This window comes from Polypterus senegalus, chromosome 1 (assembly GCF_016835505.1).
Source record: "Polypterus senegalus isolate Bchr_013 chromosome 1, ASM1683550v1, whole genome shotgun sequence".
In the NCBI taxonomy this organism is placed as follows: Eukaryota; Metazoa; Chordata; class Cladistia; order Polypteriformes; family Polypteridae; genus Polypterus; species Polypterus senegalus.
The window spans coordinates 276,405,093-276,419,457 of NC_053154.1; the positions used below are offsets into that span (position 1 = coordinate 276,405,093).

At 37.3% G+C, this 14,365-nt stretch overlaps 1 protein-coding gene across 2 annotated transcripts in view; it reads left to right on the forward strand.

Moving 5' to 3' along the window:
* The window catches only part of LOC120542463 (ligand-dependent corepressor-like), a 271,671-nt gene extending 259,330 nt beyond the window's left edge, over positions 1 to 12,341 (forward strand). For both annotated transcript variants that reach the window (XM_039774963.1, XM_039774972.1), the window contains one exon: positions 1,900 to 12,341. In XM_039774963.1, coding sequence (XP_039630897.1) covers positions 1,900 to 6,547 — 4,648 coding nt within the window. In that variant the 3' untranslated portion in view covers positions 6,548 to 12,341. The remainder of the gene's footprint in view (positions 1 to 1,899) is intronic.
* Positions 12,342 to 14,365: the final 2,024 nt, after the last annotated feature.

The window sequence follows — 14,365 nt, forward strand, 5'->3', positions numbered from 1 at the left end:
TTTTTAGATAATTTTTTTTTGTTTTTAAGAATTGCATACAAATATACTTTTATCTCTTAATGATTCATTATGAATTTTGTCGTCGTCTTGGATGGAAATTGGTAAGTAAACTCTTAGCAGCCATGTATTTTATCTACATATATGAACAGTTGATGTCAGAAGTTTACATGCACTTAGGGTGAATTCTTTAAAACTCACTTTATAACCCCTACACAGATTTTATACTAACACTATACATTTGGCATATCATTTAAGACATCTACTTTGTGCAGGGCAAAACTATTTTTTCCAATAATGTTCACAGATTATTTAACTTTTTATTGACTATATCACACTTCCAGGGGGTTACATGTTTACATACACTTTGTTAATATTGTTTTTAAATTGTTTAATTTGAGACAAATATTTTGGGTTGCCTTACACAATTTTTTACAGTAAGTTTCAGGAATTTTGACCCATTCCTCCAGACAGAATTGGTTTTTCAGTTCTACCCACAAATTTTCAATCGGATTGAGGTCAGGGCTTTGTGATGGCCACTGTAATATCTTTACCTTGTTGTCCTTAAGCCATTTGCCCTCAGAATTGAATATATGCTTGGGGTCATCGTTCATTTGGAAGTCTCTTTTGCAATTGAGCTTCAGCTTCCATACTGAGCTCTTGAGATGTTGCTGTAGTATATCTACATAATATTCCTTCCTCATGAAGCCATCTGTTTTGTGAAGTGCACCAGTCCCCCCCTGCAGCAAAGCACCCGCACCAACGTAATGTTCCCATCCCCATGTTTAACAGTTGGGATGCTTTGCATGCCTCTTCTTTTTTCCTCCAAACATAACAATGGTGATTATGACAAAACAGTTCGATCTTGGATTCATCAGAACAGAGACTATTTTTTCAGAAGGTAAGATCTTTGTCCCCATGTGCCATTGCAAACTGTAGTCTGGGTTTTTTATGGCAGCTTTGGAGCAGTGGCTTCTTCCTTGCTGTGCAGCCTTTCAGGTTATGTCAATATAGAACTGTCTACCAGTTTCCTCCAGCATCTTCACAATGTCTTTTGCTGTTATTCTGAGATTGATTTGCCCTTTTCATTGCAAAGTACGTTCTTCTCTAGGGGACTGAATGTGTCTCCCTCCTGAGCGATATGAAGGTTATGTAGTCCCATGGTGTTTATACTTGTGTATTATTGTCTGTACAGATGAACCCTCAGGCATTTAAAAATTGTTCCAAGGTGAACCAGATATGTGGCGGTCCACAATTTGTTTCTGAGATCTTTTGATTTTTGCAATTATTTCTAGTAAAGAGGCAGTGAGTTTGATGGTAGACCTTAGCATACATCCACATGTTGATTCCAGTTAGGCTAATTGGCCATCAGAAGCTAATTGTCTAATTGCCTAAAGGCTTGACATCATTTTCTGGAATCTTCCAAGTTGTTTAAAGGCAGAATTAACAAAGTATATGTAAACGTATGACCCACTGGAATTGTGATATAGTCAGTACAAAATTAAATAATCTGTGAACAGTATTGGGGAAAAAAAAATCCTATCTTAAAGCAGATGTCTTAAACAATATGCCAAACTTACACTTTGTTAGTATAAAATCTATCGAAGGATTACTAAGTGTGTTCTAAAGAATTTGCTGTAAGCACATGTAAACATCTGACTTCAATTGTCTTTTGTAGATATTATATAGACAGTTTTTTAAAAATATTTGCAGAATTGTAGTAATATTTTGATATGTATAAATGATTAAATACTGTTTCTCACTTTGGCAACTTTTCATGTATGTTTTCTAAAGACATTTTGTTCAAATGAATGCAGCAGACAACATAAGTACATTTGCTTACATGTTTCATGCAGTTCATCACCTGTTTTGTTTATGGAGTGTTTTATTTCTTTTTTTCAGTGATTCTGAAGGACTAAATCTGTCTCAAGGTGGACAGGAGCAGCCACATTCTTCCTTACAGCAGTTTATGACAAAACTGTGCTCTCACCACCAGAAGCAGTTTGTTAATGCATTGGACTTTCTGCAGGCAGAAGTTCAGCCAGTATTACCATCAACATCATCTCAGAGTCTTAAGAAAGAAAGCCCTTCAGCCATGACAGAGATGCATTTTGATCAAGGAAACAAATTCTTGAAGTCTTCTACTTTTACTGATTCACATCACCCAGACAGGACACCTGTTAATATAGATAGATCTCATGACACCGCAGATTTCACATCTGCAGTAAACATCTCAGATGGCCAGAGCCTTCTAACCAATGTTCCAGAAGGTTCACCTAGTAATCTCTCTTCCGGTATGTTTTCACAGTGTTCTGTTGATCAGCCTTCACCTTCTGATGCTTCTTCTAACCATAAACCATTGTTCAGCTCACAAGTGGAATGGGTTCAAGGTGGAGCAACTCTCCATAAGTTTGAAGCAAGGACTAGTCTGACTTCTCAAGCAGCTAATATTGTAAACACGCCTTTGCAAAATCCAGAAATGGACACATGTTATATCGATGGAAATTTGGATGATTTGCAACATAATTTAGATACGTCTTCTTGCTTGAGCACTAATAGTACCCTAGAAAATCTTGGAGCTGTGTTATCTTTGACTAATCAATCCCTTCATAATTTTCACTTAGAAAAAAAGCATTCCTCTGGAGACACCAAAGATTTGATTCTTGAATCAAATCCAGCTGAAAGGGCAACAAAAGCTTCATTCCAGAAGTCCACTTCTCCTGTTTTAACTAAAACTGTGAGGAAGAATAGTAATAGTGGTCATTATTTGAGACCCCGAAATTCGTTATATCAGATTGTAAATGACCTTGATAATCAATGTGACATTGTATATATTAGTAAGCACATTACTGAGTGTCAGTTAGAACCCAAGAAATCTGTTTCACTCCGAGAGAATGCCAGAAAAAGTACACGAGGCCATAGATGTAATGAGGAGTACTGGGAACTAAAAACTGTCCGTACACTGGTACAGAAATCAGTTGCTAATGGGAAAGGAAATTGGCCCCCTTTGATTCCTGAATCCATTAACTTAGTGGCACCTAAACAACCTCTGTCTGTGCCAGAAAGTGACCCTTTAACAAATAGCCTGTTTTCTGGAACCCATGGGGAGGTACCACAGGAAAACAACCCTTCAGAGCAAACAATGATTAAGAAAGTCAAGGAAAAGTCATTTACAGTTGATGGCTATGTTGAGGCAATTGCAGAAACTAATCAAACAAATCAAGTGAAGCTCAGTGAAATTGTTTCCTATCCTTCCCAGGCTTGTGAATCTTCAATAGATCAGGAAAGTGAAAACTGCAATGAAAACCAAAATATTAATATTTCTTCAGCTAAGCAGCAAGCTGTTAGTACATTAACTGAGACTGAACACCCAATCCAAGAACTGCCTAAAGAGCACCATAATAAACAGGTAGAATCTATCTCAGAACTTTTAGGAATGAGTGCATCTCAGTCACAGTCGATTCCTGCTCTTGAAAGAGATTTTAAAGACAATCTTGTAGATGTTTTGCCAGTGGAAAGTGGTGAATCTTCCATAAATGTGACCAATTTGCATTTTTCTGAGGAGATATCTGCCACCACCAAACTACAGGAGGAGGAGTCCTTTATCCAGCCACTCTTGTTGAAGGCGGCTGCCACTGCCCAGCCACTGTCACTGGAGGAGGAGGGGGAGGAGGAAGAGGTGGCAATGACCAGAGCCCAACTGCTGTCACCAGAAGAAAATGCAAGTTCCCAGCCACTGCCACCAAAGAACAATGAGAATGCTGTTGCCCAGCTTCTGTCACTTGGAGAGGAAAAGACAAATGAGGGTCCTGTCAGGCCGCTGTCACTGAAGCATGGAGCAAAGGTGGTCACTGCCCAGCTACTGTCTCTAGAGGAGGAGATAAAGGAGGTCACTGGCCTGCCACTGTCACTAGAGAAAGAAATACAGGAGGCCAATGTCCAGCCTCTTTTGCTGGAGAAACGAGCAGAGAAGGAGGTGACTGACGGACCGCTTCTCTATGAAGAAAAACTGGACGAAACCACTGGCCAGTCACAATCGCATGAAGAGGGACCCACTGCCAGTCCGCTTTTCCCTCCAGAGGAAGAGAACGAGCTCACCACTGGGCAGTTGTCTCTGTCAGAGGAAGAAACGGAGCAAGCCACATCCCACTTGCTGTTGCCTCCTGAGAATGTGGTCACTACTACACCAGTATTGTTGAAGGACCACAGTTCGAGTCCTCATGATTCAGAGTCAGTTGGTACATTAGACATCCAATTACAGGTTGGTAATTCTTCAGAAATGCAAAAGCCAGAAGTTGTTCTAAATGATTATAGTCTTCCCCCTATCGAAGGGATCACTGAAAATGAAAGTACTCAGAAGTATAATCAAAAAAATCTTTCTTGCGTTTTTAAAAATGAGGACATTGATGATGTGTCTGTAGATTTCACTAAGAAAAGACAGGACCAGCTTGAAGAAACAGAGGAAAAGAAAGCACAAAATGCAAAAAAATTAAACCCAAAGAAGCGCTCCCGGAAAGTTTTTGAAATCTCTGATAGGAGTTTACGAAGTCAACATCAAGCTTTGATTCCCATTTCCATTTCTAAGATGAAAAATGTTTTGCCAGGCACACACACAATGTCTTGTTTAGAAATAAATCCTTCTCAAAGTAATAGGGCTAAACGCCCATGCAGAATGGTAAATATTAAATCACCAAAAGTGGTGAACCTGGAAATAAATAATTGCATTGAAGATGTAAATGATGATGGTGCTCAGAAAGCTATCCCTTTAAGTCAAGTGCAGACCAGTACAGAGAGAAAAGTAGATATTCCAGATGAAAGTGAAAACTTGTCTCCAGTTAAGAGCAAGATACCTGGAATCACATTTAGTGAATCAGCTTCTAGAATTTTAGAGAATTGCAGCAAGATGCATTCTGTCAAGGACAGCAATGACTGTGTAGGTTCTGCTGGACGTAAGAGTAACAAGACATTGATTAAGAATATGGCTTCCAGAGTGCTGACAAAACATAAACACTTTGTACTTAGATCATATAGTCAACAGGGTTATGCAGTATCTCAGGTCACCACACGTAGTGGAATTTATCCACAGAACCATAATAAGCCCTTAAGGTCGTCTTCAGGTAATAACCCACAATACAAATCTAAGAATTTAGAACTTTTTAGTATAAAAAATACTGACATTTCTGCAAAAGACCCTCCCAGGTTTTTGGAATCCTTGGTAGAAGAGGAGAATCAGGATCTTCTTACTAGCTTAAATGCCAAGTATGAAAAGGTCCATAAAGGCTGGGTACAACTTGAGAGAGAGGTTCAGCCTTCACCAAAACCAAAAAGCAAAGCAGACAGACTTAAAGAGATCTGGAAGAGTAAACGCAGGATTCGCAGGTCCAAGGCGCTAGAACAGCAGAAGTTGTCACCTGTACAAATGCTATTCATGAAAACCTTTAGTTTTGCCAATATTTGTAGGTGGTTCCTAGAGACAACTGAAACAAGGTCATTGGTCATAGTGAAAAAGATCAACACCCGATTGGCGTCTGAGACACAGCCTTTTTTTCATAATCCATCCTCTATTGTTACAAGTTCATCAACTACAACTTTCACAAGTTTACAAGCAGAGCGTTTGAAAAAACATTTGAAAAAATTTGCTATGGCTTCTCCAGCAAAAAACAATTTGAAAACTTTAAAGCAGTTAGCCAAATCCAGACAGTTAAATGGTCAGATTAATTGCCAGAATGAAACAATTACAGCTACCCGCATTTCTACCAAGCCCAGAGCTAACCCCATTCCTACCACTGGCACAGCCAGAAAACAATCACAGGCTTCTAAAAGTCCAGCAAGTGCTAGAATATTAAGAAAATATTCCAACATCCGAGGCAAATTGCAAGTCAGTCATCATGTGTTAAAGACTGAGACCTCTGCAGGACTTTTCAGTAAAACTGGCTCCCCTAAGTCCCTGGTGTCTCAGAAACCATCTTCCCGGTCAGAAGGTTTGTGTAGAAAGAGGTTGTTGCCACAAAAGGAAAAGAAAAAGAAGCAAGATAAAACTGTCAATAAAATAAAATCCTCTACTCCCAACAGGAAAAAGACAGAAAGTGGTTTGAATACAGAGAAAGGAACTAAAAGTAGAAACAAGCGACTGATTATTCATTCCAACAACAGCAAGAAGTTAAAAAAACCACTTGCACATCCAGGAGCTGTCCCAAAAGTAAAAAAAAATAGTACTGTTTCTTCTGTCTCAAGATCAAAAGGAAAAAGCAAGCTGGCTGAAGCAAGTCTACCTAAAGCTCACAAGGGTGCTGTAAACAGAAAAAAGGCCCAAGTACAAAGACGCATGGTTTTAAAAGTGGCTGGTGTACATGGACGGAATAAGTCTACCAAAGCTGTACGCCTGGTGAAAGTTCTCTCCCAGCAAACAAAGGTAGCCAGCAATACAGGCCGTACTCAGAAAAAGCTTAAAGTTGTAGCAAAAAAATCAAGTGTGCCACTTGCAAGAAAAAGAGGCAAAGAACTGAAGTCTGTGCAAGCAAAGCGCATTAAAAGGTCTAATGCCAATTAAAACTGTCATTATTGCTTTCTTCAGAAGTTTTTTGAAAACATTGGCATGACTATTTTGGCAGAAAGGTAATGGAGCCATAAGACTATTATAAAATACAGTTTTTCAGAAAAAATGCATTAAAATTCAAAGCTGCTCTTGTAAGCATTGGAAAAGGAAAGAACAGAAACAGCATTTAACAAAAAACAAATTATGAAAAATTAAATAAATGAAATTTCAGATTGATGACGTGTTCAGGGACTGCATGTGTATGTGTGCTTTTGTTTATGTGAGTGTTAAATTGCGGTGAGGGACTCCTGAGACCTCTGGTGCTGCTGAGGAATTCCTCTGTTATTGTACATTGTTTTTAAAAATGTGCATGCAATCAAAGAGGACAGGATGAAAAGCTACTTCAGGTGAAGGGACAGTGCCTTATTTATCAAGTTAAGAAAATGTATTGTTTGAGATGTGAAAGGCTTGCTTTTTTACTTGTTGCACAAACACTCGTACTGTAGTGAAAGGAGCAGCAGTCTTCATGCACAGGCTTGCTTCTTTTGCAGCATTTTGGGTTTGTCTTGCATGTCATTTCAAACCAGTCCCTTCTTTAAGTCTCTGTGTGTGTGTGTGTGTTTGTGTTTTTTTTTTAAACACAGTATTTAATATGGTCAAGCAACATGTACGTTTGTTGTTTTTTTTGTCTGTGCTTCTTATTATTGTTCTTATAAATGTTTCTTATGATGCATAGTCAATAAGTTTTGTAAAAAGAAGAAAAAAATCAATGTTATTATTTATGATCTTGTTCATGTTCTGTTGTATTTTTCATTTCTGTAAGCAATGAAGTATCTTTTATGCTGTATAATGATTTAAAACAGAGACCTATAGACTGTCTCGATCTACAGTATGTTCTATATGTTCACTCTGTTCCTCCTCTTTAGTTGTCATATCTTAAATGATATTTTGACTCCCGGTTTAACAGGGTTTTAACAAGAGGCATTAACCTCAGACCACATTTTTAATGCATTATAAAGCACATGGGTAGACTGCAGATTATTTTAATTATTAGTGTTTAACTCCTGCCAATCTGATTTGAGACATCCAGCCAAGAAGTGCACTTCATACCAATGCGAAAACGTGAGCAATGCAGGGGTTTTGGCGACTTTGACAATAAGTCTTGTATTGCAGTGCATTTACATCTTGTGGCTCTTTGTATATATTGTAAGCATGCAAGAACTGATCATTCCAAAAAGTGGTCAGACATTGAATTTTAGTAGCAGGTAATTTTATAAGACTGCCAAAGATGCTTGGAACATATTTAATAATTTGTCAATCACATTGGTACCATGAAATAGCAATGATTCCCCTAAAATGTAGGTTAGCGCTTATGCTTTTGAAAATACAGCTGTCTCACCATTTCATTAATGGCAACGCATTCATGTTATATGAGTCTTCTTAACTTTGTGCCCTTTATTAACTACGTTTGACTAGTTTCAGTATTTATCTTATTGTATTCTTGTCTTTAGAAAATGTAATTCATATACTCTTGGGTTATATATTGTTCATTCATCGAATTGAACTCTTCATTAGAGTGTCACAGGTTGAAAACTCTTGTTTCTCAAAAAGTATACTCACATGTGCATACACACACGACCTTTAATAGGCTCATTTACTGATAATAATCACCCTAACTTTTAAGGTGTAGAAAAAATAGATACATTTGACCATAAAATTTCTAATACAGAGGCACGCGTGATTTTTTTTTTTTCACTTATCCATCCAAAAACAGAATGTTATTCAGAAATTATTACATTTTCTCATTCTTTAGTGGGTTATAAATTGAAATTTTTGTATACAGTTATTTGCAATTATCAAGCTTTGTAGGCATGAAAACTTGGTTATGTGTGGTTCCATTGTAGACAGAAAGATGGCACAAAAATAAACTTAAAGATTTTTAGCGAAGTTGTTTAAAACAATAAATTGAGTGCATTTAAAACTTTTTGATAGCAAATTGTTGCTTCTAAGAAACAAAATCCTTCCGGAAATTATAATACTTTCACAAATAAGCCCTGTCACTGTGCAGTCACAGTTTGTGTAGCATCAGTTATTTTAATTATTCCCAGAACACAACTTTTGTATAAAGGAATTCAGTCTGTATGACATTTTGGTAAAAGGTTTACACTAGCATCTGATACCCTAGGCTTGTGTGTGATCTTCTGTTTCAAGTCTTTCTTCTTCTTTGGTATTGTCTTACTTTTGTGCAGCTCTCTGTCTATTTGCACCCAAATGGTTTAGTACTATGAGGGACCTACAGAAGTATTAGCACAATGTTTAAAATAAAAATAAAGGGATATTACAGTTAGCTATTACAATTTTCAACTCCACCATTGTCAATGATAGTGCAAACAACTGCTTTGTTTCCATCTGATATAAAGGCAAGATTTGAATTGCCACTTCTTTAACCATTTTAAATAATTGCACAGTAAAAGCAAACTATATCATGAATAATGGGCTGTTTATTATTTAAAATTTTATTTTATAAGTTGGATGTATCCACTAAAACAGAATGGAAGTTCTCTTTTGGCAGAGTACTGTAGTAATTTTTATTGATCATAATAATGGGTTCTCTGGGTTAGAGAATCCTTCTTTTTGGTGATGTATATTTATATATTTATCTTTTTAGATTGGTTTTAATAGTAACTCATTGACTAAGTATATATATATTGTGCTTTATACCTGTCTTGCTAGATAAAAAAAAAAATCAGCCAAACAAAAATATGGAATAAGAAAATATTTAAATAGCATTATTTTTGCCATTCAGTGCAATACGATTTTTGCTATTTACTAATTTATTTGTAAACTGTGTGTATGTTTTTAGCACTGTGTTAAAATCTCTTGAAAGGCTAATTAAGAAATTAAGTGCTAGCAGTGCTATGAGAAAGGCAGGGCCAGTAGAATACTGTACAATTTCAGCACCTCAGATAACATTTTAATGATCATAGAACTGAAATTACAAGCAAACTGAATCTTTATATTTGAGCTGATTTACAAGGCTTATTGTATTTAAAAGAGGATGTATGTTTGCAGAGAGAACATGCTTGAAGCTGTACCTTTTACATACTTGGCCAGGATGCTGTCTTTTCTTGTCAGTAGAAGGCTGCATTGTGAAAGCACTCTTAATTGCCTGTATTAGTTGTATTGCTGTTAATTCTTCTTATAGATAAATAACAAATGCAGGTTAAATTCCTTGATGCATAAGCATTTCTTTTAGATTTTATACTTTGGACCCAAAGGGTTTGGAAAATGCGCAATACATTAAAGCAATATTACTTGATCAATTGTGTTTGGTTGAGAAATTTGAGAAGGCGGGTTGTTTCTGGTGTTTATTTAAATATAGATTTTAATGTGAATTTTTTTAGCACTAGTTATACTAGTCAATGTAGTGTCTTATTCTTATGCTTAATGAGCAAATGAATCACAAAGCTTGATGCATGGTACTAAAGGAGAACTGGTGGCACTTACGCAGAAAGATTTTTGCGTCTGTTGCCTGGTGTTTTTATCTTCTTATAAACTCTCCTTTTTTCATGTTTCTTCTGTCCAGAAAAAACTAACTTTTTCCAAGTAATTAACAAATGGTTTAAACTGATGGATTAAAACACAACTCTCAGTTTCAGACAGCTGCAATGTTTTTTTTTTTAAATATATTTGTTAAATATGTGTACAAGGAAAATGATTCAAGTCATGTAGTACCCATATTTAGCAAATGATTGAAATCAATGCAAACTGTGACACAGGATGTATAAAGTAGCCCCATATAATACAGGAGTAGCTTGTGCTGTGGCATGCTGAATTAACATTTGGGGGGTTGCTGGTCAGATCTTCAGATATCTGAAATCAACTGTATGACATTTTCTTCATTTTAAGAATATCAACAGGTTCCTAGTGTATGTTAAGAAATCTTGGGTGCATTTCAAGATGTACAGTATCTGAGTAATGTCCTATATAATTCCCATTTTACATGAATTTCCTTACAGTAAAGTTCAATGTTTGAGTTACCTCAAAAAGACAAAGCTAATTCAGGATATCTTAAAATGCATGTCACCTTTATTAATATGCATTTTTATTTATCCTGAAATAAAGCAACACTCAATAATTAAAATTCAAGATAGAACAAAAATCTCAAAAGTAATTTTAAAATGAAGTAAAGTTTCAAGGCATGAAAAAATACCTTAAATTTATCCTTCCATCTTCATCCTGGAAATACATGATCCAGTCCAAGGGCACTGGGTGCCAAGTCATGTTTTGGCAGCATGAAATGTAACAAATGAACCAGTCCTAGACAGAAGATTATTCTGTCATACCTCATTAACGTGTTTTTATACGCTCAATCGGAGGCGGCTGAGTGTCATTTCTTGGGCATAGGCAGAGAAGCCAGTTAAACACTGGGAACACAGTCAGTCAGGAGATTAGCCCAGATAACAGGAGCGTGCAACGATTCTGGATGTGTACCCTCTCTCCAAACGTGTTCATTTTCAGATCAATAAAAATTGCTTCTTTTTTAAAATATGGCATGCATTTCAAAACATCGCATATCATATCACTGAGTTTTTAAGACATCTTATAGCAGAGTGGAAGTCCCATTCAGAGGAAACAGATATATTCGGTCTCTCTGAGACTAATTTATCTTTAAGTACAAAAGTCAAACAAGGCAGTCCCAGTCCATAATATCCTGTTGGGTTTGCCATTATCAACTCGGCTGCAACATTCAGCCCTGCACTTGTACGGATGTCATTTTTGATACCAAGGCAGGAATTTGTTTAGTGTCCTAGTCAACTGACCAAAACTGCTTTCTGGCATTCCTTTGTCACAGGGTAATTCTGAGTGTTTAATGTTTGTTTCAGGTTTATTTCCTGGATTTTGCCTTTGGCATTTATCATACTCATTCCTGACCTCAGCCGCCACTTTTGAATTGAGTCTCGAATACCTTGACAGAAGTTTGCCTATTTGGCGTTGACTCTGTCCTTTACTCACCAATAGCCGTTAGAACTGCCCATTTGCATGTTGTAAAGCTCGTGGTTTTATATGTTGTAGGTGGTCAGTCATACAGTAACGTGACAACAAATTACTTACAAATAAAAAAGGTGCAAACATGTTCTGTCATAAACATCTGTGACAATGGGATTTTCAAAGGGAGTTATTTTTGAGATATCTTAAAATGCTTGATGTTGACATTTTCTGATATTTAACATATTTTCAAATAAATTAATTTCTATATTCCTTTCATTTTGAATCTTCCAGCAGCTGTGAAAATGTTCACAGACCACTCATTGGACAGATATGGCATTTATTCTTTTGACCTTTATTTCCTGGGGCATACATTACATACAAGGTTTTTCATGGGTGCAGAAGATTCCAATAACGTTTTGTGATTCATCTGTTGATTGATGTTAAATAATTTTGTCTGTTACTGATTTTTCTGTGTTATTTTGTATAGCATGTATTTTACATCTGGTGAAGTGATGCTTTTTTTTTCCTTTATGTTCTTGTCATTTGGAGAACATTAAACTATTCAGCCTTTGACTTTGTGTCCATTGTGCTCAGTAAGAGAATTTGGCTTTGTTTGCTTTTTACTTATACATACAAAACCACACATCTGTCATTAGTGCACATGGGCAGCACCCCGCTTTCAGTTCACATCACATTATTATTTAATTTGTAATATCAGGACTGCATAGTGTTGTCTGCTGCAAGAATCCTTCAGACATGCTGAAGCACACAGGTTCTACAGTGGATTCAGAACATACACAGGTCCACACATTGTATTGGAGATAACATTTTTAATTGATGCATTTTCTATTGTTGCCCCTCAATCAATACCCAGTAACCCATAATGACAAACTGTAAACATGTTCTTAGGAAGATATACATATTTTTTAAAATCAAAAGGTGAAACGTATTCAGCCATTTGCTGTCTCTCTCCACACTAAGGTCTACATCCTGTTTGCTTTAATTATCCTTGAGATGTCTCTAGAGCCCGATTGGAGTCCACCTGTTGCAAATGGAATTGAATGAATATTGTTTAGAAGGACACACACATGTATGTCAAGTTCAAAAACCAAGTCATGGGGTCCAAGGAAGTCTCTGTAGACCTCCACAATAAAATTGTGGTTAGGCATAAATCGGGGCAAGGGTATAAAATCATTTCTAAAGATCTGAGAGTTCCCAAGAGGGCAGTGACCTCATTGTGAAATGGATGAAGTTTAGAACTACCAGGACTGATCCTACAGCTGGCCATCCAGCCACAGCTACTAACTGGGCCAGAAGGGTCTTTATCAGGGAGGTGTCCAAAAACCTGATTGTTACTTTAACAGAGCGTCAGAAGTCTTCTGCTGAGATGGATGAACCTGTTGTGAAGACAACCATCTCGGCAGCATTTCACCAGTTAGGCTGGTATGTTGACAGAAGCCATTCTTGAGTAAAAGTTGTCCAAACTATATTTCGAAGGTTCATGATGAAAGTGATTCTCTGGTCTGATGTGACACAAATTGACCTCTTAGGACAGAACTCTTAAGCACTATATTTTGCCTAATACCATACCTACTGTGAAGCCTGGTAGTGACAATATTATGCTATGGGGTTGCTTATCAACGCCAGGGATGGGGAAACTGGTGAGAATGGAATGCAGCCTAATACAGAGAAGTCCTTGAAAACCTGCTGCAGAGTGCATGCTGCATCACACTGGGGTGATGGGTCACCTCTCTGCACAACAGACCTCTGAATTACACATCCAAAATGACGGGGGAATGGCGTTGAGACAAGTGTATGACTGCCCTTGATGGCCTAACCAAAGCCCGTGCTTAAAACCCACAGAGTTATCAGTGGAGAGATGGGTCCAAACTAACGGAGCTTGAAAGGGTCCGCTAGGAAGAATGGAATCAACTGCCCAGAACCACTTGTGTTTAGCTTTTAGACACCTGAAACTGTAATTGCTTCTACAAAGTACTGAGTTGATATTTTTCAAGTCATGTTTTTTTTTATGAAAATGGTATATACTGTATTAATTTGCCCCAAAATTGTGTTCTAAAATAAAGCATTCTTTATAAATTGTAAAAATACCTTATCTGTTCTTGCAGCCTACAATAGGGCTAATGGGGACAAGGCACATAAATAGAACATGTCAGTTATTTAAGCTAAAAATGTTACTGAATATTAATCTGTGTCATACACAACAGCGCACATACAACAGTGTATCCATGTTTTTAAAAAGGAAAAGGAGGCCGGCTGTGCACTTTTTGCCCCCCTTCATGGTGTCCTTTCATTTAGAGGTACCTGCGTTCACCTGGGAAGTGAATCACCAAGCACTATTATTGACGTTACTGAGTGTTGATGTCCAGATGTGAAGTGCAATCGCTGTTATGTAGACAAATCGACAATAATAACTTGAAAAGACGCACATCAGGGTAATTTATATCGCTAACTATACGAAAGCTTTTTATTTAATTCATTCATCCATTTTCATTGTTTCACCAGTCTGTGCTGCAGTGAGAGAGAATTTAGAGCATGCAGAAGGACTGAACGGAGGCTGTGCTTGAAACTGAACCCAATGACTTTCAGATCTCTGTTAGAGATCAGAACATGTTGCTGCATGGATGTGATATCAGTGTCTTGAGGGTTCCCCTTGGAGATCAGAGCATGAGGTGCCTGCGCACACCAGTAAGCCAACCACAACTTGAAGCCCTGATTATAGGCTTACAACTAACCAAGAGAGAAGGATTGTGGGGAAGGTACAAGACCGGAGCAATGCCATCGGCGCGTGAACACACACACACACGGGTCGGTGTAGCAAAG